General features: G+C 57.4%; 1 protein-coding gene across 1 annotated transcript in view; it reads right to left on the bottom strand.

The window, feature by feature from the left end:
- Window positions 1–16224, bottom strand: part of TRAPPC9 (trafficking protein particle complex subunit 9) — a 217326-nt gene that overhangs the window by 150022 nt on the left and 51080 nt on the right. The window contains exons 10-14 of the mRNA XM_090283329.1: window positions 10392–10537; window positions 8290–8375; window positions 4698–4824; window positions 3812–3944; window positions 2064–2227 (exon numbers count right to left, since the gene is read on the bottom strand). Of these exons, the coding sequence (XP_090139455.1) occupies window positions 2064–2227; window positions 3812–3944; window positions 4698–4824; window positions 8290–8375; window positions 10392–10537 (656 nt within the window). The remainder of the gene's footprint in view (window positions 1–2063; window positions 2228–3811; window positions 3945–4697; window positions 4825–8289; window positions 8376–10391; window positions 10538–16224) is intronic.

Genomic DNA, 16224 nt, shown 5'->3' with positions numbered 1-16224 from the left:
GCTCCAGGGCATCCAGGCAGTGAGTGGCAAAGCCAGGGTTCCACCCACGTGTCTGCTCCCGAAGACCGTAATCTGAGCCGCAACAACTAGGTTTTAAATGGAAGACGGCCCTGGCTGCTGTGGCTCAGTGGATTGAGCGTCCGCCTGCGAGCCAAGTGTCGCTGGTTCGATTCCCAGTCAGGGCACACGACTAGGTTGCACATCAGGTCCCCAGTTGGGGGCGCGAGTGAGAGGCAACCACACAGTGATGTTTCTCTCTCTCTCTCTCCCTCCCTTCCCTTCTCTCTAAAAATAAATAAATAAAATCTTTAAAAATAAAAAAATAAAAAAATAAAATGGAGGACGGCTGGATGCTGGGGCTGCTCCCTGCCGCCTGCCCCACTCACCCGAGGCCCGTCCCGCAGCCTACTCTCGGCCCCCTTCTGCCCCCGCCAGCAGGGAAAGGGACAGGCCACCCCCACCCCAGAAAACCTTAGGGGCATTGCAATTATTTCATGCGAAACATGACCTGACGTGCCAGTGATCTGGAGCCAATGAACGGTATTGTTACTGCGGACATACAAAGTAACGCCAACAGCACTACAAAGAGAACCACGCGGAACCCAGAGAAGGGAGCGTTTAGCTCCCGGTGGAAAAGTCCCACGCAGCGGACCTTCAGGGGTCAGACATGAACGCGGTGGGCTCAGAGAACGACAGCGCTCCCATGGGACGGACCCTCCCACGGTCTCACTGCGCCCCCCCACGCAGACGCACAGCCCCTGCTCGTGGCCTCGCTGAGGCTTTTCCCCATCTCCTCATATACGTGTGTGTCAGGTCACTTAGTAGCGCTGACAGCTCTGGGGCGCGGCACAATCTAAGTGACAGGAATTGTTCCTGGTCTATTTTGGAAGCAGACGGTTTATTTCCATTAACTTAATTCCACATGTAAATGTACTACAGCTTCAGATGAGAATTGAAAAAGAACGTCACCTCCCATTTTTCACTTATGAACATGTTGTTTTCAAAACGCCACGCCACGCTGTACGCAGTGAACTTGAGGTCTCCGCTGCAGGCACGGTTAGGGGTGGCCGCACCAAAGCTGAGAGTCCGGGCCTCTACGTGCTCTATTTTCCCCAAAATCAGCAAGAGAAATGTGCAAATACGAGACACCGGAAACGCTCCCCAGAGGGACAAGCGCAGACTAAGCCTCTGTTGACAATCCAAACACCGTGTTTCATGACATAATTTTTGCACAACAAATTCTCCCCAGTCATCCCTGGACCTTCCCTCCAGGCGGAACCAACCAGACAGCCTGTGGCTCCGCCACCCTGGATTCCCCTTACGGTGTCAACAGCACGAGGAGGCAGCCCTGCCATGCAGGAACCCATGGGACCCCCTTTCCTGGAACCTTAACTGCACCCGGCAAGCTCCCCCTGGCTGCCTGGCTCATGTCACTCACCACCAAGGCATGAAAACACCCCTCAGGCCCTGCTGGCTTGCTCGCCCTCGTTCGTCTTCCTCTGTCGGGTCTCACTGGTCAGTATAATTTCTCTAACTTCATTAAAGGACCTGGTTTTATTTCTCTTTACCACCCCCCATACCTGCCCCTCCTTTACAACCTCGCCCGCTGCCCCCGGCACCGCGCCACGTGCTCCCTCCCTGAAGTCCCAGAACCGCTTTACGTGGTAAGCACGACCTCCCCTATCTCCCCGGGGAAAACTGAGGCACAAGAAGGACGAACAGCTAGTGACTGAGGAGACCAATGTCAACACGGTCCCCTGCCCGCAAGCTACCTGTGCCTCTGACTAGGACACAGAGCGCAGGCTTATAAGAGGGGAGCACATGCCCCCATGCTGAACCCGCCTAGAAAACACTGGCTGCCGGACTAGGGGGTGCACCCGCGGCGGCAGCACCCCTGAGCCTGCCAGCGTCCTCTCCACGCCCTCACTCAGGGCCGACCCGTGCGCGCTCTGCTCCGTTCTCCGCCGGTGCGCGTCCTTCATGCAGGGCTAGAGTGCCGGGTCCACGTGGCGTCAAATGAAGAAGAAAAGTGCTGCGGAGGCCCGACCGCTTCAGATACCTGCCTTTGGTGGTGAGGAGCTTTGAGGTGACTTCCAGTTTCTCCAGCGGCTCCATCCCAATGTTTTCCAGCGTAATGACCAGCTGCTGAGTCTCTCCGTTGTACAGCTGGACGGACACGTTCGTAGAAACTTCGTCACCAGAGGAAGGCTGCAGTGCGTGTGCAGATCTGATAAAACAGTGATGTTAATAATAATATATTTTTTTAGAAAAAGAAGAAAACCAATGGCATTTTAGACTTATTCCCATCACCACACCCACAAATTTCGGAAGTACGGACTAGGGAACCTTGGCCTTGGAGATGGAATGCAACACCCAGCTGTCGGGAGAAGAGGGGGTCGCCACAGTGCACCGTTTGTAGGCCCCACGGAGAGCCCCGCACCCCCACACGACCCGGTCCAAAGGACAGGAGAGAATGTCCCCGGCAGCGCTGGGCTCGTGGCTCTGCCGTGCCGGGGGATGGCCAGCGTCTAAACCTCGCTTACGGAGCTGGTCCTGCCCAGCCCCAGGGCCTCTGGTTCCAGACTCGGACGGAGGATCTGCTTTTCCTGTCAATCAGAGAACTCCTCTGCCCAACCCAAGATCCCGAAACTCTTCTTCGAAAGGCTTTATACTTCCAGCTCGTACACTTAGCTCTGCGATCCCTTCTGAGTTCACTCCGTCTGCGTTTCGCTGTGCTCCCCAGTCACAGGACGCTCCCTCCCCTTGTGAGAAAACGCTCCCGCCAACCCACCTGACACGGCCAATCCCTGCCCCCGCTCCCGACCTCTCGCCCCGTGCCGAGGTCCCCTCCCGGAGCACCCTCCCAGCCCCGGCGGAGTCCTGCCGGCAGGGCGGTGCGCCTGCTGCCTGCCTCCCTGTCCACCCCCGCGGGGCACTGCAGATGTTCCAGAAAATACCAAGATGCATTTTATAAAAACAGCAAAATAATAAACACGAGAGAATTCTCCCTAAGAGCAAATACTGAGACAATCTCAAATTCCAAGAGCAAGGAAATGAACAGCCACATGAGTTTGAGATACTTCTTACAGTGAGCTTTATGGAGCCACTGAAATAAAGTTCTTTAGCTTATGTTACATGGTTATGCAAAAAGTAACCCACGCCACTACATATAATATGGTCTCAACCGTTCTAACACATACAGGGCTTGGCCAAAGGAGGCTTACAGTTCTGAGTGCACAAAACACATTATCATCTATTGATTATTGCACTACTTACTTGTGTTAGCTGTCATCTTCCTATGACTACTGTCAGTATTTCGTATCCTTATTTACGGTTTATCTTTTAGGTAATGATGCTGGTACATTACCCTCCTTTGCCCACCCCGTGTTTTTTCTGTTTTTAAGGAAAACTATGCATGGGAAGGGAAGGGAATTCCCGCAAGCATTAAGAGTAACTGCCTCTGGGACGACTCAGATTTATTCCATTTTTTATGCTTCCCTATAATGCTATTTCCTAGAAGATAAAAGTTTTTCTTAACCCTCACCGTATTTTTATAAAATGTATGACTGGAAAGGCTAATTTCACACTATGTTCTGCTCTTGGTAAGAAACACTTCAGTTCAGATCCAATTCGCTGTAAGCAAAGCATATTGCTCCTTGTTATCCTGAAGAAAGCCTTCCACCAGATTCTCCGGTCACAAAGTCACAGATTAACTCAGACTTTTGGTGCCACTAAAAAATATATACTAAAGAACCTTCTGAAGGGCCACTGTTGTCAGAAAGTGGACACCTGCCCTCCGCGCGGGTCTCACCTGGGCAGGGACGTGCTGATCTGGAGTCTGGGCAGAGCAGGAATGACTTCGACCGTGGAGCCGCTGGTCTTGATTCCCGGGAGGTCGTCCAGCAAACAGTCGCTGAAGACGCCGAAGACGGTGGTGTGGTAACCTGGGAAGAGAGAGGAAAAGCTTCGGGATGGCATCGAGCCTCAGGCCCACGCCTGAGGGCGGCCCCCAGAGGTGGGAAGAGTGTGGGGTCCCTCTCCAAGGACCCGAGCGGAGAAGCAGGCCCACTGCCCACCAGTCTGACCCACCGGCCCCGGCATAGCCCTGAAGACCCCATTTTCCTGCGATGGGGAGCGGAGCTGACCATGGCGCCTGCGTTCCTACTGCGTAGGCTTCCCGTGTCCAGATGGAAGCGTGCAGGGGCAAGCCAATAAATTGGAAATCTCTGCACGACTTCATAATTCTCTCTCATCCCTCCACTAACACACTTTCCAAGTTCATTTATCACTAAAGGAAAATGAGAGCCAGGATTCATTTCCAGGACACAACGTGACTTAAGTATTTAAAAAGTGACTCAAAAGCTTCTGATGAAATGAAGTCCGAGAACCAATGACTGTAACTAGCACTGCTACATGATACGGCAAATCTGCTGGGTGCGGACAAGAACTACAATTTAAGATTAGCCCATTTTCATGCCAAAAATACCCCTGGGTTAGAGAAGCACTTGACATTGCTCAAGCAAAGCTTTAAAATGACATGTGAAATTTTGAGAGAAGTGTTACAAACAACATCGACTGTGTAACAAAACACGACATCCCCAGGGGCCAGGACTAGCATGCCAGGTGACCTGACGGACCTTGTTCAGCAGCAGGACAACTGTCCTGCCCAGCCTGAATCAGAAAACAGTCCCCCTTACCGTTCACAGTAATCGTTCCCGTCGTCTGGGGGACCCCGACGAGCGTCACCGGGTAAAGACCAGACTCAGCCGGAAGGGACAGTGCCGCAGGAAGAGACTCGAACTCCACTCCACTCGTGAGGAGCCCCTGGAACAAGCAACGGGCCACGTGGCTAAGCACAGCCCAGACCCACAACCTCGCCGTCAGTCCCCGGTGAGCCACAGCCCGGCCACGCACGGGCACGGCCCCGCACTGCCCGAGCGAAGCGACTTCTGTGAAATCCAGAGAGCTGTGGAGACGGGCTAAACGTGGGATTCACACAAAATCGCCCTGAAATGAGACCCGCCCTGGGTGCTTGAACAAGTCCGTCTTGACAATAACCCTGACTGCTATTTTTTAAATGTCTGTTTTGTTTTGTTTTGTTTACCAGAATGGGCACGTAAACAGAAAAGAACAGGAAGTATGGTATTATATCATCCCTCCCTGCATCTATGACTCATCGATTCATCTCAGTAAGTACCAGGCACTATGCTGCCAGTGAATGAGACAGATTCCTGGCCTCAAGCAGCTGCCTTAGGACTGGAAACAACGCAGGAGGTCAGCTCAGGGCTTCTCAACATTGCAACAGATGTACTGCCCAGTGCCCTAAGGCAGGAAAAAGAAAGGAAAAGGTACAGACACTATTCACAAGGAAACAAAACTGACCACAGAAAACCCTGTGCAGCCCTGGCTGGTACGGCTCCTTGGTTGGAGCACTGTCCCATGCACCAAAAGGTCACAGGTTCGATTCCTGGTCAAGGCACATACGCAGGTTGCAGCTTCAGACCCCAGGGGGGCGCATATGAAAAGGCCACTGATTAATATTTCTGTCTGCCCCTCCCCTCCTTTCCTCTCTCTCTAAAAGCAACGGAAAAAGAAAAAAGTTCTCAAGTGAGGACTGAAAAAATTAAAAGAAACCTCTATGGACTCCACAGTGAAATTTAAACTGACAAGTGCACTTAGAGAAGTGGCAGGGTCAGCACTAAAAACAAGCAAAAGGTATTTCTGTGATGACCTGGCAAGGCTCCCCCCGGGAGAGCACGCAGACATGGTGCGGGGAAGGCAAGAACGAACTGTGCAGATGGGTCAGAACTGGAGGCGCCGCTTCTAACTGTGGCCGTGCCATGTAAGCAGGCGTGGTCTGTACACACATATGCAGATGCACATGCATGTCTGTGTGAACACACATGCATGATGTTCCTAACTGTACAGAAAGCACCTGAAGGAGACGCTCCAGTGGCAATGAGCACACCCGTGCCCAGGTTCTGAGCAGGGCGTGAAATGACCTCACTGTGTGCAGAACAGGAGTCACGGCAGAGGTGGGAACAGAAACCAGTGAGATGGCTATTGTCTCTAGGCTAAACAGTCCGGCATTTCCTTTCTTTTTAAAGCAGCTAATGCAAATATGGCCAGCTGTTAACACTTCCTAAATGTGGGTGTGGACGTGTAAGTGTTCATTATATGTTTGGGCTATTTCCTAACTTAATTTTTAAATCCTGACCATGATTCCTGGGGTTCTCTCAGTGGTAATGTTTATTTTATGCTTTGTTCTTCCTAATTTTTGACAAAGGGCACCCATTACTTTTAGTTTTTTATACCAGATACAAATGAGAAGGAGCAGAGGCGTCTGAAACGCTAACCACGCTGGGAGGCCGTCTCCGCACCTGACACGTATGAACCATGCTGGGAGGCCGTCTCTGCACCTGACACGTATGAACCATGCTGGGAGGCCGTCTCTGCACCTGACATGCTAACCACACTGGGAAGCCATCTCTGCACCTGACATGTATGAACCATGCTGGGAGGCCAGGCCATCTCTGCATCTGACACGCTAACCACGCTGGGAGGCCGTCTCTGCATCTGACATGCTAACCACACTGGGAGGCCGTCTCCGCACCTGACACGTATGAACCACGCTGGGAAGCCGTCTCTGCATCTGACATGTTAACCACACTGGGAAGCCATCTCCGCACCTGACACGTATGAACCACGCTGGGAAGCCGTCTCTGCATCTGACATGCTAACCACGCTGGGAGGCCGTCTCCGCACCTGACACGTATGAACCACGCTGGGAGGCCGTCTCTGCATATGACACATATGAACCACACAGGGAGGCCATCTCTGCATCTGACACGTGAACCACGCTGGGAGGCCGTCTCTGCACCTGACACGTATGAACCATGCTGGGAGGCCGTCTCTGCATCTGACATGCTAACCACGCTGGGAGGCCGTCTCTGCACCTGACACGTATGAACCATGATGGGAGGCCATCTCTGCACCTGACGCGTATGAACCACGCTGGGAGGCCATCTCTGCATCTGACGCCCATGAACCACGCTGGGAGGCCGTCTCTGCCTCTGACACGTATGAACCATGATGGGAGGCCGTCTCTGCATCTGACACGTATGAACCACGCTGGGAGGCCATCTCTGCACCTGACGCGTATGAACCACGCTGGGAGGCTGTCTCTGAACAACCCTCATTCCCTGTTTAGGCCAAGAGACAAAAGTCTCTGGAAAGGCCTGGTCAAGAGCCAGACCTGAGGCCAGCGTGTCCCTGTGCCACAGCAGGAGGCCACCGCCCCTCACAGGCCCACCCTCTGAACCACCTGGGACTATCAGCTGGATTCGCAGTGGCTTTCTAAACCCTCAGGTGCTAGGACACTATGCCACGTGCCGCAGGCCTAGACACCACCCAGCAGAATCCCAGTCTGCGTGGGGAGCCCTGGCTCGCCGTGGACACCCAGCTGAGCCTCCGTCATCTCTCCGACTCGGCACGTGGGCCTGCAGCACCTCGTGCACCCCCACGCCACAGCACTGACCACCCTCACAGCAGGGACCAGGCCCCTGGTGCTTGGCCCAGGGCCTGACGCATGGTGTGGGCCCTCAGTAAGACGCCTGCATGAAGCCCACCTCCGCCCCCGAACTGAGCTGTGAAACTCCCACTGTCTCAACAGCACCCCCTGAAGGTCCCTGACAGTCACAGAGCAGGGCTGTCTGTTAAAGTGGAGCCCAGAGGGTGGCAGTGGCTTTGCCCTGGGATTATCAGAACTAACTCGGAGAGCCAGGACAGACCTCCTCCCCAAGGGACTCGGTGAGTGCCCCCAGCAGACACCACGACAAGGCGACCCTTTAGCACCGGCACAGCACAAGGTCAGAACATCAGGACACCGATCTCAATGCCGAGAGAAAGCTCACGACAGTAACGAGAGCCGGCCCCTTACCCCAGCCCCCCTCCGCCTCAGCCCTTGTCCCCCTAGCATCTCGCAACAATAAAGTGACCCGTGACACCATCGTGTAAACGTCAGTGCGATGACTTCAAGGCTCACATCCAGTCAGCTACGCTCAGAGGGGCTTTTTTGCCCATTGATTCAAACCCTCACTGAGTACCAGGCCCTAAGACACAGGAGCGGTAAGATGCGGTCTTTCCCCGTGAAAGCCTTATAATGCTTGGCAGAACAAACACAAAAACAGACACATGACAGGGTGTGGGCCTCAAGTGTTAAGTATAAAATGCACTTTAGTGGCCAGCTGGTCCTTAGCCCCAAAGGGCCAAGTGACTGGTGACACGTACCATGTTCTCAACGCGCAGCTCGAACGGCATGGGGTTGTGCACCATCAGCTGCACCTCGCACACGTCCCCTTGTACCCACTGGAAGTCTGGAAACACACACACAAGGGCGCAGGCGTCAGCTGGGGTCTGCACGTTCCACACGGTCCAGGCTGCCCCTCTGGCCGCGTGCTTTTCCCGGGAAGCAGTGGGCGCTGCACCATCATGAGATGGGCTGCTCACCGCGGGGTTCCCACCGGCCCCCTCAGACACCGAGCGAGCCGCCACTGCCGCGTGGCTGCTATGCGACGGGGTTTCTGGGCGTCACCAGCAGCTGACGGACGCCATCGAGGCAAATGCAGCTTCACAGAGCCAACATCATCCCGACAGCACCAGCCTGGTGTGGAGCCAGAGGTCACGCAGAACGCCACAGGCCCTGAGGCTCGTGCGGTCAGTTTTAAGTGGCATATAGCTTGAGTCCCCTCCCCTCCCTCAGACAGTGGCTTCTCCTCCCTGACCCTCCCAGGTCGGCAGCAGTTCAACACCCGCGGGAGGCAGAATTCTGAGACGGCCCCAAGGCCCCTGGCCTGGTGCGGATGGCCTGTGTGACCCTCTCCCCCTGAGTGGGAATATGAGGGGTCTGCACATGCGATTAAGGTCTCCAATCAGTCAACTCCAAGTTAATCAAGAGGGAGACCATCCTGGGTGGGCCTGGTCTGATCAGGTGAGGCCTTAAAGGGCCCATACCATACCCTTCCTGAGAGAAAAGACTCAAAGCAGGAGAGGGCCGGTGGGCAAGGCCACGTGGCAAAGACCCCAGCGCAGCCCCAGGAGCTGAGGGCGTCCTGACTGACAGCCAGCAAGAGGGCAGGGGTTGCCAGTTATGCGACCACAGGGAATCAACGACGAACAACCCGAGGGAGCCTGGAAACAAGTCCTCCCGGCCCAGCCCCCAGACAGGAGCACAGCCCCAGCTGAGACCTGGATTTTAGCCTGTGAGAGCCCTGGGCAAACGGAGGACCAGCCACCGTGGGCTGGACTCCTGGCCACAGAACCTGCGAGAATTCAGTGGTCTGGCACCGGCAGAGGCCAGACCTGGGCTCTTCCCACACGGCCCCACCCCTGGCTCCACAGCTCAGGTCTCCCCCCTCCTCACCCACCTCTCCTCCCCCGGACTCCCGCCCAGCTGTGACGCAGAGCGGCCCTCCAGAGCACGCTGTCCCCGAGCCCGTCCCTGATGGCAGTGGTCTGACTTGTCCCTGTTCGCTGTCACCCGCTCCACGTGCTGCTGGGCCTGACAGCTGAGGAGCTGCCCGTCCCCTCCGTCCTGGTGCTGAGGGGACGCACCCGCACTCACGCAGCCCCAGCCCACCGCAGGTGAGCCACTGGGCAGCCAGCGCTGCCTGAGGGAGGGCGCGGCTCGCCTGCTCCCCAGCCCGCGCTGTGCCGGAGCCCACAGGGAGTCTCTGCCTCCACCTTCTGTCCCGGAAACCAGGAGGAAGAGCAGCCGACGGCCTCCCACTGTGCCGTGCATGCGGTCCTCCTGGGCTCTCAGCGTCCCCCGGTTGCTCCTGGGGGCAAGTTAGTCAGTCTAAGTCTGCCGCCCTCACCTTCCCTCTGCAACCGGGGAGCAGAGAGCCTACAGGACTCTGCATCATGAGGTTAAGCCCCCGGAAACACACAGTGGATGACTTTCATAAAAAGAAGCCTCAGCGCTTCCTTGAGGCTGGAGAGGAAAAGCAGAAAGGCAGGGCTGGCTTCCCGGGTGCTGACCCTGCAGCCACACAGCCCCGGGCGCCGGTCCAGACCCCAGGGCCGCCGCGTCTTCTCTGACAGCTTAGAGGCCACGCCAGGCCGTGGGAAATCACCCTGCTCTCGACCTGCCACCCTCTGTAGTCTGCGTAAGGCTCAGCTAACAGAGGTCTTCTGGTTCTACACTTTAACAAAGGCATCACCTTTTAGGAACTAGGTTTTTAAAACTCAGATCTATGACAACTGCCCAACAGGGGCAGCAAACTGGGTAAGCTGAGCGGAGAGCCTGCACGGCGCATAGCGTGTGCGCACGCGTGGAGGCACGGCGCGTGGGTGGGCCCGATGCCGCTGGAAAGCCAGGGGCACGGTCCTACCGATCTTCTTGCTCCGCTCCTCCCCGCGGCTGTGGGCGATGATCGGCGAGTAGATGAACGGGCTCTTGGTGGCCACGTTCTGACCCAGCAAGCTCTTCCTTTTCTGGGGCCGGAGGCTGGCAGGGAGGTTCAGCAGTTTCACACGCCTGTGGTTTCAAAAGGAACAAAAGTACGTCAACCGCCGTGTTAGCTTGGTTTCAGCAGAAATATCCCAACACAGCCTGTGCTGGGAAAGCAGGACATCAAACAGCAGATGAGCCGAAGGAAACAAAAGCCCTCCAACGCTTCGGACACAGTGGAACGCTGCCCGCAGCAGCTCGGGGTTTCCGGGCCAGGGCCCAGCTGAAGCCTGAGCTGCGCTCCTCACAGCTGGATGCCCTGGGCAGGTGACCGGCAGCCCCTAAGTGCAGGCCCCACCCAGGGCGATCAGATGCAGCAAGGCCTCAAGACAGCTGTGAGGACCCCCTCAAAGGCCCTCTGGGCAGGCCGGCTGCACCACTCAGGCCCCTGCCCGCTGCCCCTCCCCCGCCTGCCGGGGTGCACACAGCGAACAGACGGGTCCCTGAGACCCCAGTGCCAGGGGGAAGGTTAGCCGCGCTGTCTGCTTCAGCCGAGCCTGCGTCTCCCGCTGCTTTCCCAGCTGTGATGGCCGCGCATCCACACGCACACTCCGATCGATCAGCCTGCGTTTACTGGAGACTGACTAACCCATGGAGCCTGAGCACACCAGGCCCCGACTAACCACTCGTGTGTATTATCTCAATTAAGCCCCACCGCAGCTGCCGGCTTGGGTACCGTTACTACTGTCCCCGTGTTCTCAATGAGCAAGTGACACATAGAGACGGAGCGCACTGCCCACGCCCACAGCTAGGAACCGGTGACGACAGGAGATGCCACGCTCCCACACCACAGCACCCACGACCTCCGCGCGAGCAGCCAGAGAGCCGGCAGGGAGGTGGGGGAGAGGCGCTTCCTGCTCAGGCTGCCCCTGTCCCTGCCCCCGGGGGCAGGAAGGTGAGGCCAAGCGCTGGCTGCCAGGGGAAGCAGCGCGCCAGCCCCAGGGCTCTCCCCGCTCCGTCAGGCAACCCTGGAGACCGGGCGGGGGGAAGGCAGGACAGAAGACGGACGGGGCCTCGGGGGCCCAGGGGCCTCTGGTAAGCTGCCGTGTGAGACGCCCAACGCGCATCCAACGCGTGCGTGAGACAGAACCCTCGCTGCTGTGAGGTCCGTTTCCCCTCACAGGCTCAGGCTAACCTGATCGAGACCCCCTTAAAGAACACCCCAGATCCCCGCCTCTCTCAGCTGGAGGGCATCCCAGACTCCTGGCGCAGCCCTATCCCGGCACGGGCCTCCCTCCACCCTCAGCACACACGCCGGGCCCCGGAGAGTCGGGGTCACATGCATGGTTCTCGGCACACACGCCGGGCCCTGGAGAGTCGGGGTCGCACGCATGGTTCTCGGGACACACGCCGGGCCCTGGAGAGTTGGGGTCACATGCATGGTTCTCAGCACACACGCCGGGCCCTGGAGAGTCGGGGTCGCACGCATGGTACGCATCCGGCTCTACCATGACCCAGAGCCGTGGATGGTGCTGGCAAACCACAGCCCTGCAAACCAGAGGGGCACCTGCTCACACGGACCCCTTCAGGATGCTCTCGTCGTATGGGAGCAGAACCCTCATTTCCTATCTGCTTCCACTCCCTGGGAGCTCCCCGAGGACAGGGCACCCAGGGTCTTATCTGTCTCTAGCCTAGCGCCAAGCGCAACTCTTTAATGCAGGGCTCTCAGCAAACACTGAAAGAATAAACTCCCAAGAGCTGAATTTCAAAGTCAGCTTCCAAATCTTTCAAAACTAGATACACAAAGCTAAGCCCAGCCCTTTGTGAACGCTGAAAATGGCCTGCCTGGGACCACGGGGAGCAAACCTTCACGCTGGCTGAGATGCCAGACCCCACGTACATCCATGTCCACACGCATCCAACCACAGGGACGCCCTGCGCTTGGCTCTCAGTCTGCTGCGCGAAGCCTCTGAGCAGACCCGACTGCGGCACAGACAGACCCACCGCTGCATCGCGACCTTTCCCCCTGTGAGACAGGAAAGCTGAAAGGGGCCTGAGAGCGCTGCGCAGGAAGAGGACCTAGTTCCATTTTCCATGGGGAGGGATGTCCTTGCAGTGACAGCGACCACCTCACTCGGCCCCACCCCCAGCCCTCCTAAAGGCGGTGCTAAGAAGAACCAGGGTGTGCTGGGCAGGGCCCTTCGCTTGAGGCCCGCCTGCTGTCCTGCCCTCTGCACGGACGGGAAGGGGCCTGGTCACCCCGCTTAGCCAGAGGCTGGGGAACATCACCCAGCCAGACCTGCGCCACTGTTCTCTGTCCCTTCCACCTGCCCAAGACAGGTGTTTCCCGCTCCTGGTTCCAAACGCAGGCAGACAAGGGGGAGTGGTCCACCATGGGATCTTCAAACCTTACCAGGTTACTCTGAGGAGCAAGGGAGGCAATATATGTAAGGCCCCTGTGTACACCAGACACAAAGCGGGGGCACGAAGGCCTTTCTCAGCCCCACCTTAAAACAGCACTTGCTTCCAAGCCTCGAGAGCCAAGTCCCCAGAGCACCAGTGAGGACTCCATTTTGGTCCCAACCCTGCCTCAGGCTGCTGCTTCCGGGAGCCTTGGGGTGTTTCCATTTATAAGACAATTCCAACAAGGGGAGGTGTGGGCTTGGCAGTCGCACCAAGTGTGACGGGAGATTCCGGACAACAGTGGGACCCTGGTGGGACCGTGGAGCCGCAGCCCAGCTGGTGTCCGGGGGGCTGGCCGTGCTCTGCTTCATTCACCGGGGAAAACTGCCCTGGGTGTCGTGGCCACCCAGCCCCTTTTGAATAAACGCCTGTAATCCTTCCTCAAACAGTATCATTAACTTTAGAGTTTATGTTTTAAAAGCAACGAAACCACTCAAAGCAACCCAAAGCTCACTCTGACTGGATGGTCTGATCCTTATCAGTAAAATAGCCTCAGTAACTCTGAAGCTCTTTGATGAGCTAAAAGAGGTCAATGTTGGTTCATAAAAAACACAACTAAGTAAATGAGTCAGCCAGTCCCTGCGCCGACCCCACACCAAGGCAAGGCCAACTGGTTTTCTGTCAATGGGCCAAACTCCCTCTGGTTTCCTCGTTAGGAATTCTCGATTGGCAGCGTGTGAATAACCCACACAATGATCTGGGGTGTGACAGTCCAGGGCTGGCTTTGTGTCCACGGTCACTGTGTGAACTCCGCAGGCGGTAAATAAGATCCCGTCGAGTTTCCGCGGACCGCCTTCGGCTCTAAGTCCGGGTGTGCGGGCGGCGGCCCCGGGCATGTGGGCTCGCTGGGCGTCACTGGAGCCCTAGCACCTCCCGCTGGACAAGCACGCCTCGGGCACTCAGTAAGTACTGACCCACCGGACGGTGGGGTTAACACAGGGACGGGACGGCCCTGGCCGGGTGCCTCGGAGAACTGTGGATTGAGTCCCGGTCAGGGCACATGCCTAGGTTACAGGTGCGCTCCCCGGTCGGTGTTTCTCTCTCACACTGAAGATGCTCATTCTCTCGCCAACCCACCTCGAAAATCAATAACCGTATCCTCAAACGAGGATCAAAAAAATAACAGGAACGTCCTCAGCAGACAAAAATGGCTCCAAGCATGTATTCTAAAACCAAACTCCTAACTAGGAAAACACCACCGACGCTGAATTAGCTGAAACCTAATGACTCTGCACAGCAGGCCTGACCACTGACCCACAGGCGTGGACGCTTCCAGCCAGCTGACCCTGTACCCCACGTCAGGAGCGGCAGTCCCCCGATGTGCGGCTTCTGGGCACCTCCTAGGGCCACGGGGGTGGCTGGCGACGTCTGACTGACGAAGGCCCTGTCTCCGGGCACAGACCCCTGAAACGTGTGGTGAATGCAGCGAAACGGATTTGTTCTCTAGGAAGCAACCGCGGCCCAGTCCTGGGACCGCCCAGCCCTCCGCGGGCGGTGGGACACAGTGTGTACAGGGTGACACCACCCCCTGCCATGTGAGCGCCCTGCCGTGCACACAGACCCCGGGGCGCCCTGCGCTGCAGCCGCTGGCAGGACATGGCTGAGCGGCCAGCAGCCTCGGTCGGCCTCACCACACCCCAGCACCCCCTTTCTGCCTCCAAGGAAAACTGAGTCCCCGCTGCCCACCTCTCACCAAAAGCTCACCTATGAGAAGCCACGGCCGTGACAAAACGCTCGGGGCAGAAGCATTCTCCGCACACGGCTGGGACCGCCCAGGCCGGCAGGGTGCCTGTCCCAGTCAGCTCAGGCCGCTGCGACAGGGCACCCCCTCCTGCGGCTGACACGGGACACACTCACCTCTGTGGGGGCCCAAGAGGAAGGGGCGGCACGGCTGGGTCCTCGGGAGGGCTATCCTCCTGGTTCCTGGACGGCCACCCTCCCCGGGGCCCCGCAGGAGGAGAGAGAGCCCCGCCCCTTCATGTCCCCGGAACCACACTGCTCCTGTCATGGGCCACCCTCACGGACTCCAAGCCTACTAACCCCGCTACCGTCCCCCTGGGGCTGGGGTCCAACACAGGATCTGGGGGCCAGCACCCACCGCTCCACCCTCTGGGAGGGCTGATTCGCTCCACCCGCCCCGACAGCAAGGCTCACACACGCTGCCCTCCATACCGGGAAGACCCTCCCTCACCGGTACACCAGGTAACTGCAGGAGCCCCCAGCGGCCTGGGGCCAGCACTGGACCAGCAGCCCTTCGCGTGTGCCCCGACACCCACCCGGAGCCTCCGGATCACAGAGGCCAAGCCAAATGCACAGCGGTTTGGTCTCATCAGAAAACCCGCCCTGCGTCTACAGCCGGGGGTAAGCTCACCGCGGAGGGCGCCTGCGCACGCCCGAGCCCGCCGGCCCTGGGACTGGCTCAGTTCTCTGAGAGGGGAGGCCACGACCTGCTGGTACAGGAGCAGAAGCCATGTCTGAGCCCAGCACTTACCACCCTCCGCTGCTCCAGCTCCAAGACCCCCTGGCTTTGGATGAGTGCCTTTAAAAGTACATGAAGTTCCATCTGAGCACTTTCAGGACCGTGATGGAACTTCATGCAGTTGATTCCATTCAACACTGAAAACCAGACTCACAGCCGACAGGGAAGAGCCCCGTGCGCTTCTGTGAGGTCTGCACCTGCAGGGCCGCCTCTGCCACGGAGCCCTGTCCCACGCCTCCCTCCCGAGCACCACATGTAGCCGTGCGTCCCCAAGCCCAGAGGCGTGCAACAGCTCAACCACCGTCACACCACTAACCGCAGGAAGAGGATCTGAATGCAAGACTATTGGACAAAATCCCTGGTTGTTCCCATTTTACATGAAGGGCATTCCCTGGCACTTAGCATAAACCAGGCACGACCATAAAATTCAGCTCCTGCCCTCCTTTCTGACACCTAAAGGGAGGTTCCGCACCAGTGTCCCTCACACATAATCGTGGCAGAGAGAGGAGGGAAGAGCACACAGTACATTCCGGAAGTATGGCCCATGGTATAACTTTGGACAAAAAAGACCTTGCTTTGACAAGGAAAAAGGAAGGTGACAGAGGCTGAAGAATTGGAGCAAGGACATATTTATCTTAATTCTTTATACTTTCAAACAGCAAAAACTTGGGAGAACAGCATAAAAGTCAAGCTATCTGAGCACGAACACGGTCTGGAGTAAAAGCAGAGCCACTATCAGTGAGACAGGCACACACGGGCAGGCCCGAGTCAGGGGGTGGCACGAGCCCCAGCTCGGAGGCGGACCGCGAGGCCCACGACGAGTCTGTCGAGA

Source organism: Furipterus horrens, unplaced genomic scaffold (assembly GCF_987537825.1).
Source record: "Furipterus horrens unplaced genomic scaffold, mFurHor1.1.pri manual_scaffold_7, whole genome shotgun sequence".
In the NCBI taxonomy this organism is placed as follows: Eukaryota; Metazoa; Chordata; class Mammalia; order Chiroptera; family Furipteridae; genus Furipterus; species Furipterus horrens.
This window is presented reverse-complemented; position numbering and strand designations above follow the sequence as displayed.